This window comes from Bombina bombina, chromosome 2, assembly GCF_027579735.1.
Source record: "Bombina bombina isolate aBomBom1 chromosome 2, aBomBom1.pri, whole genome shotgun sequence".
Taxonomy (NCBI): Eukaryota; Metazoa; Chordata; class Amphibia; order Anura; family Bombinatoridae; genus Bombina; species Bombina bombina.
Genome location: NC_069500.1, coordinates 700,169,401 through 700,178,221, shown reverse-complemented (window position 1 = coordinate 700,178,221; position 8,821 = coordinate 700,169,401). Strand labels below are relative to the sequence as shown.

The window sequence follows — 8,821 nt, the reverse complement described above, 5'->3', positions numbered from 1 at the left end:
GTACCCTCTAACGCGAAAGAGACCTCCATAGCTTGCACCTTTATTATGGATTAGATACAATATATTAAAAAGGCATCTTTATAACCTCCAATGGCCAGGGCACTCACCACTTCCTATGACCTGGACCACAGAAACTGCTTTCGTCTCCTGCAACCGCCGGTCAAGCAGAGGAAGTGGAATAGGCCACACCCAGTCACATGGAATGCCTCGCAGGCCCACCCCTGCACTAGGGAGAAAAGCGCGCCAAATCGTCCGCACAAGCAACTCCCGGAAAAGAACCTATAAGTCCACCCATTGCCAGAGCCTCATCTCACACATGTCGCAGCAAATGACACAATAAACAACATTATGTACAAACCCCCAACCTGTTCAATAATCCCCATTCCAGGGATATTAACCCTTGATTCTATAAATATAAAAGGCATCACACTGTGACCCTGTCTTCCTGCGTTATCATTATGTGTATAAAAAATGAAACGATCTTACCAGAATCTATGCCGTGGAACAGAAACACGGCCTATCAAGTGTGACAGTGTAGTAGCATCGCTCCTGACATGGTCTTGAGTGTAGAAAGCAGGCAACAAAACTCGTCAATGCTGATTGCTTATGGAGCTGTTAAGATGAGTCGGGATGGTTTCGCAGAAAGACTCTCCCTGCATCTCCGGACTCTAACTTTCACCCATGCTCTCACTGAGAGGCTGACAGGACTAGTTAAAACTCCAGTCCCATTCCGAAGAGTACTACCCTCCATAAGAAACTACTGCAAATCTTCCGACACTTCTCTGCTAACCTCCTGTGACGAAAGGCAAAGAATGACTGGGGGATGAGGGGAGGTATTTAAGCCTTTGGCTGGGGTGTCTTTGCCTAATTCCCACAAGTAATGAATGAAGCCGTGGACTCTTCTCCCCTTTAGATGGACAATTAAAATACATTTAAAAGTATAGTTACACTCATTAATATATTTATGCAATTTTATTTTTATTAAATATATTTAAAAAATATTGCATAAATATAATAATGAGCAAAGGGCTTTAACACACATATATATATATATATATATATATATATATATATATATATATATATATGCATTTACAGACACATAGATACATATGAAGACATATTATCGACATATATAATATATAAGTGCATTGAAGCCCTCTGCAGTAAAGTAGCTGAAACATAAAAAACATATTTATGCAATACTCATATTTAATAAAGTGTTAACTATTATTAACATTATTTAATGTAGATATTTCACATTCAAATGTTCTTCATATATAAATAATTATACAGCACCCAGGATTCAAAATAAAAAGAAGAAATTTATTGAGGTACAAACAGCAGCAACGTTTCGGGAATATTTCCCTTAATCATGCATCAATATTCCCGAAACGTTGCTGCTGTTTGTACCTCAATAAATTTCTTCTTTTTATTTTGAATCCTGGGTGCTGTGGAATTCCATTATATTGACATATGAGAGAGGATTGCAGTCCCCTCTGTACCACCGGTCACCAGGGAACCCTATTAAGGGTACAAAGAAATTAAGGTGCTGTTTGAGCATTGTTTGTTGCTATATAAATAATTATAGGTATAGATATATACAGATCTATATATACACACACATTTACTGGCCCTTGCTAGTACCGAGTTGGACCCCCTTTTGCCTTCTGAACTGCCTTAATTCTGCATGGCATAGATTCAACAAGGTGTTGAAACATTCCTCTGAGATTTTGGTCCATATTGACATGATAGCATCACGCAGTTGCTGCAGATTTGTCGGCTGCACATCCATGATGTGAATCTTCCGTTCCACTGCACCCCAAAGGTGCTCTATTGGATTGAGATCTGGTGACTGTGGAGGCCATTGGAGTACATTGACCTCATTGTCATGTTCAAGAAACCAGTTTGAGATGATTTGAGCTTTGTGACATGGTGCATTATCCTGCTGGAAGTAGCCATCAGTACACTGTAGTCATAAAGAGATGGACAAGGTCAGCACCAATACTCAGGTAGGCCGTGGCCTTTAAACGATGCTCAATTGGTACTAAGGGGCCCATAGTGTGCCAAGAAAATATCCCCCACACCATTACACCACCACCACCAGCCTGAACCGTTGATACAAGGCAGGATGGATCCATGCTTTCATGTTGTTTACGCCAAATTCTGACACTACCATCTGAATGTCGCAGCTGAAATCGAGACCCATCAGACCAGGCAACGTTTTTCCAATCTTCTATTGTCCAATTTTGTTGAGCCTGGAGTGGCACTCACAGGAGTGGCACCCGGTGTGGTCTTCTGCTGCTGTAGCCCATTTGCTACAAGGTTCGTGTTGTGCTTTCAGAAATAGTATTCTATATACCTTGGTTGTAACGAGTGGTTATTTGAGTTACTGTTGCCTTTCTATCACCTCGAACCAGTCTGCCCATTTTCCTTTGACCTCTTACATCAAACAAGGCATTGTCGTCCACAAAAATGCAGCTCACTGGATATTTTCTCTTTTTCGAACCATTCTCTGTAAACCCTAGAGATCAGGGGTGTCCAAATTTTGCTCTCCAGAGGTTTTGGAACTACATTTCCGATGATGCTCAGCCAGCATTTTATCTAGCTGAGCATCATGGGAAATCTAGTTCCAAAACCTCTGGAGAGCAAAGTTTGGACACCCCTTCTAGAGATGGTTGTGCGTAAAAATCCCAGTAGATCAGCAGTTTTTTAAATACTCAGACCAGCCCGTCTGGCATCATCAACCATGCCACGTTCAAAGTCACTTAAATCCCCTTACTTCACCATTCTGATGCTCAGTTTGAAATTCAGCAATTCGTCTTCACCACGTCTAGATGCCTAAATGCATTAAGTTGCTGCCATGTGATTGGCTAATTAGTAATTTGTGTTACTAAGCAATTGAACAGGTGTACCTAATGAAGTGGCCGGTTTGTGTGTATATATATTTATATATATATATTTATATATATATAAATAAATCGCGGATCACAGAAGGTCACTCACAGGTCTTAAAATTATTTTTTATTATTTATTCACATAAAATCCAGATGTTGACGTTTCGGCTTCTATGCCACATTCCCAGTTTGTTGGCGTTCTCTACCTTAATTAAAAAATACTTTATTGCTAAAAAAAAATGCTAACCATCATTTGAGCCTTTAGTGAGTCATAATCTTTTTGTTTGTGGTGTGTATATATATAGGTATATATATATATATGTGTATTCATTTGCCGTTAGACTTTCTCAACACAGGGGTGCCACAAACCTTCAATTTGTAAAAAGAGCAATATCTGCGAAATGCAACAAAATATAAATATTTATTTATGAATAAATAAATAGTACTGATTCTTCTATGTAAAGAACATTGGAATGTGAAATATTAATATTTCATGTTGGCTTTAGCACACTTGAGAAAATGCGATTGGGTTTGCGTCTGAGTATGGGTGTTAGTTGTTATTTTTTCACCATTTTTTGCGCTTTATTGAAGCCTACTTGGTAATAAGTTAATGCGGTTGCAATATTTGATCTTTGGCTTTTTGCATGCGTCGGGTTAGCATTTGTGCCAAGACTTTTTACTTTGAACTTGTAATATGCGTGCTACCCGACACGCACAAAAAGCCTACGTCTAACGAAGTTAATGTGCAAACGCAAAGTACCGCTCCATTCGTAATCTAGCCCTAAATGGGAAAAGAGATAACTACGTTTCATTGCAATACAATGTACTTGGAATCTCTTTTATCACACACATAGATAAAGTCTTGCTAATTCAAGCACTGCAGCTTCCAAGCACAACACAGCCAGCAAGCCAATCAGGAGTGGCAATTGCATGCAGCTGCCAATCAGTTCAGATACAGCTATATTCCACACAGTCATTGGTTGCACACTCTAGTAAGCCATTTATAATCATTCCTAATTGGCCTCAGCAGAAAAGGTAACCTAAGTTACAATATGGTGGCGCGCACTGCTTTATGGACATTAGACTGTTACACTTATTTTCTCAATATTTAATTAAATAATTTTGAAAAATACATATACAAATTATTCTCAGGCTAATCTTTTCTTTGAAAACAATATTTAAGCAATGATTTATTTAGTGTTTAATGTCCCTTTAAAAACATCTTCGTAGCTGCCAAAGAAGGATAGTGTACGGCTTTGTAATTTGCTACAGTTTTCTTTAGCCTTGCAGCAACATTTTAAAATATATTTTTATTAAACATTGTAATAGTGATAAGGTACTGAACATATGACAGACTTAAAGGCTACATTAAATGGTTGACTTTTATTGTTTGCACTATGTTGTTTGCAATATTTCAATATGATAACTTTTTAGAAACTCATTCTTAAAACATGTAATTTTCTTATCTGCTGATTCAACTCAATATAATACTACAACACAATATGATAACTCAGATAAGATAAAATATTTTTATGAAAAACAAGTTTTAAACAAAACATTTATTTTTATAAAAAGAAACAGACTCACAATCCTGTTGACTGATGACATTGGTTAATGGTTTTAACCAAATTACAGGTCTTTTTGACTTGTAAAAGAAAAAAGGTTCTACACATCTTTTAAGCCAGCTTTGTCTGTATTTTGTTAAAATAGGGCAGAGTCCTTGTTAGTTTGTCAGAAGGAAAAAACACACAATGCTGTTATTCGGCTTCTAGACGGGGTATAACTGGCAGAATAAGATTTCCAAAAGCAGAGTCCTGTGTTATGAAATATCCTGATGAATGTGCATGGGCATGCTGGGGAAAGAAAAACAGGCAAGTTAGAGAAATGAAGACGGCACAAACTGTACAAGGAGATGTGAAATCATAGTTTTGTGGTTTAATAACATCAGTATTGAAAGTTCTAATAACTAAGCAATTCTAGATTAATTGTATCCATATTATCCAACTTAAAGTGAGACTTAAGTCAATCAATTATTTATGAAAAATGTATTCAATGCACTGCATACAAAATAAATGTTTTAAAAACATTTAAATCTGTCAGCTAATACATTTTGAAAAGCCCCCTGAATGGTGTTTATCTTACATCCTTTGCTGTAGTCAATCAGTATCAGACAGAAATAAGGTATTAAAAATATCAACCAATCACTGTGAATAATGTAAGACTGTCACGATTCTGCATTCCACAGGATGCAATGTAGCCTCTTTGGTGGGAGTGGAAACACTTTTAATTTTAAATGTTACATTGCAGGAGAAGCAGGCAAAATAAATAATATTTAATTTATAAAAAAATGAAATGTGGGGTTTAATGTAAATTTAAAGCCCATGGGCACAATATATAGCTTCCCAGTGTTTTTATATATCCATTCCCCACTTCTCCAAATTGTAAAGCTTTTCTGTAGCAAATTCACGACTGTATGGGTGACGGCATTACTGAAATCACACAATATTCATACACTTCTTTTTTGCAACACACAAGAGAATCCTATGTTCTCAGCCTACTAGTTGTAACTATTCACTCTGTGTAGATACAGGGCATATGTTTCTGGTTCATACATACATTTAAGATTTTTGCTATTAATGGAAGTATATATTTTTGTTTCAATTAACAATGTCTAAAAATGTTCACAAGCTCTGCAAGAACAAGAACCCACTCTTATGTAGTCTCTCTGATGAAAACCCCTGCTCTACATCAATAAATACTAATATATATTACTTTTTATACCTCCAGCATTAGAATATTGTAGTACATTAAAGGGATTAGATATTTTAAAATCTAGTGATTTGATTTTCAAAAAAAAAATTATGTTTCTGTGCTGAACAAATCAATATCAGTTGGTCTGATTATTATACAACTAATCGGATAGAAAAATAATGAATAAACACCATTTTTTGCAGAGTACCATGTGCAGGAGTTTATCAGACTGAAGCAGACCACCTAATCAGCAAGCGCTATCCAGGGTGCTGAACCAAAAATGGGCTGGCTCCAATGCTTTCATTCCTGCTTTTTTTTAAAATCAAGATTCCAAGAGAACGAAGAAAAATTCATAATAGGAGTAAATTAGAGTAGCTTAAAATTGCATGTTCTATCCGAATCATAAAATAGGTTTAGTATCCCTTTAAAGGGACAGTAAAGTCCCAATTAAACTTTCATGATTCAGATAGGGCATGTCATTTTAAATAACTTTCCAATTTACCTTTATCATCAAATTTGCTTTTTCTCTTGGTATTTTTTGTAAAAAACAGAATTTATGCTTACCTGATAAATTTCTTTCTCCTACAGTGTGTCCGGTCCACGGCTTCATCCTTACTTGTGGGAATATTCTCTTCCCCAACAGGAAATGGCAAAGAGAGCACAGCAAAAGCTGCCCATATAGCCCCCCCTCTGGCTCCGCCCCCCAGTCATTCGACCGACGGTTAGGAGAAAAAGGAGAAACCATAGGGTGCCGTGGTGACTGTAGTGTAGAGAAAGAAAAAATTTGAAACCTGACTAAAAAGCCAGGGCGGGCCGTGGACCGGACACACCGTAGAAGAAAGAAATTTATCAGGTAAGCATAAATTCTGTTTTCTCCTACATTGGTGTGTCCGGTCCACGGCTTCATCCTTACTTGTGGGAACCAATACCAAAGCTTTAGGATACGGATGAAGGGAGAGAACAAGTCAGGTTACCTAAACGGAAGGCACCACGGCTTGCAAAACCTTTCTCCCAAAAATAGCCTCCGAAGAAGTATCGAATTTGTAAAATTTGGCAAAAGTGTGCAGAGAAGACCAAGTTGCTGCCTTACATATCTGATCAACAGAAGCCTCGTTCTTGAAGGCCCATGTGGAAGCCACAGCTCTAGTAGAGTGAGCTGTAATTCGTTCAGGAGGCTGCCGTCCGGCAGTCTCATAAGCCAATCGGATGATGCTTTTCAGCCAAAAAGAAAGAGAGGTAGCAGTAGCTTTCTGTCCTCTCCTCTTACCAGAATAAACGACAAACAAAGATGAAGTCTGTCTGAAATCCTTTGTTGCGTCTAAATAGAATTTTAAAGCACGGACCACATCTAAATTGTGTAACAAACGTTCCTTCTTCGAAACTGGATTCGGACACAGAGAAGGAACAAATATTTCCTGGTTAATATTCTTGTTGGAAACCACTTTTGGAAGAAAACCAGGTTTGGTACGCAAAACAACCTTATCTGCATGGAATACCAGATAGGGTGGATCACACTGCAAAGCAGACAATTCAGAAACTCTTCTAGCAGAAGAAATAGCAACCAAAAACAGAACTTTCCAAGATAGTAACTTAATATCTATGGAATGTAAAGGTTCAAACGGAACCCCTTGAAGAACTGAAAGAACTAAATTTAGACTCCATGGAGGAGTCATGGGTCTGTAAACAGGCTTGATTCTGACTAAGGCCCGTACAAAAGCTTGTACATCTGGCACTGCTGCCAGGCGTTTGTGTAACAAAACAGACAAAGCAGATATCTGTCCTTTTAGAGAACTCGCTGACAACCCTTTATCCAAACTCAAAAGAATCCAAAGAATCTTAGGAATTTTAAGTTTACTCCAAGAGAATCCCTTGGATTCACACCAACAGATATATTTTTTCCATATTTTATGGTAAATTTTCCTAGTCACAGGTTTTCTGGCTTGGACCAGAGTATCTATAACTGAATCTGAAAACCCATGCTTAGATAAAATCAAGCGTTCAATTTCCAAGCAGTCAGCTGCAGAGAGACTAGATTTGGATGTTCAAATGGACCTTGTACTAGAAGATCCTGTCTCAAAGGTAGCTTCCATGGTGGAGCCGATGACATATTGACCAGGTCTGCATACCAAGTCCTGCGTGGCCACGCAGGAGCTATCAGAATCACAGAGGCCTTCTCCTGTTTGATCCTGGCTACGAGCCTGGGAAGGAGAGGAATCGGTGGAAACACATAAGCTAGGTTGAACGACCAAGGCGTCACTAATGCATCCACTAGTGTCGCCTTGGGATCCCTGGATCTGGACCCGTAGCGAGGAACCTTGAAGTTCTGACGAGACGCCATCAGATCCATGTCTGGAATGCCCCATAATTGAGTTAAGTGGGCAAAGACCTCTGGGTGGAGTTCCCACTCCCCCGGATGGAAAGTCTGACGACTTAAATAATCCGCCTCCCAGTTGTCTACTCCTGGGATGTGAATTGCAGATAGATGGCAGGAGTGATCCTCCGCCCATTTGATGATCTTGGATACCTCTCTCATCACCAAGGAACTCTTTGTTCCTCCCTGATGATTGATGTAAGCTACAGTCGTCATGTTGTCCGACTGAAATCTTATGAATCCGGCCTTCGCTAGTTGAGGCCAAGCCCGGAGCGCATTGAATATCGCTCTCAGTTCCAGGATGTTTATCGGGAGAAGAGACTCTTCCCGAGACAATAGACCCTGAGCTTTCAGGGAGTCCCAGACCGCGCCCCAGCCTAATAGACTGGCGTCGGTCGTGACAATGACCCACTCTGGTCTGCGGAAACTCATTCCCTGAGACAGGTGATCCTGAGCCAACCACCAACGGAGTGAGTCTCTGGTTAACTGGTCTACTTGAATCTGGGGAGACAAGTCTGCATAACCCCCATTCCACTGTCTGAGCATGCACAGTTGCAATGGTCTTAGATTAATTTGAGCAAAAGGAACCACGTTCATTGCTGCCACCATTAGGCCTATTACTTCCATGCACTGAGCTATGGAAGGCTGAGGAATAGATTGAAGAACTTGACAAGCCTTTAGAAGCTTTAATTTTCTGACCTCTGTCAGAAAAATCTTCATTTCTACAGAATTTATTATTGTTCCCAGAAAAGGAACTCTTGTAGACGGGGACAGGGAACTCTTTTCCACGTTCACCTTCCAC

At 39.1% G+C, this 8,821-nt stretch overlaps 1 protein-coding gene across 1 annotated transcript in view; it reads right to left on the bottom strand.

The window, feature by feature from the left end:
• Positions 1-4,261: 4,261 nt before the first annotated feature.
• Positions 4,262-8,821, bottom strand: part of INIP (INTS3 and NABP interacting protein) — a 60,717-nt gene continuing 56,157 nt past the window's right edge. The window contains exon 4 of the mRNA XM_053700010.1: positions 4,262-4,750. Coding sequence (XP_053555985.1) covers positions 4,655-4,750 — 96 coding nt within the window. The 3' untranslated portion in view covers positions 4,262-4,654. The remainder of the gene's footprint in view (positions 4,751-8,821) is intronic.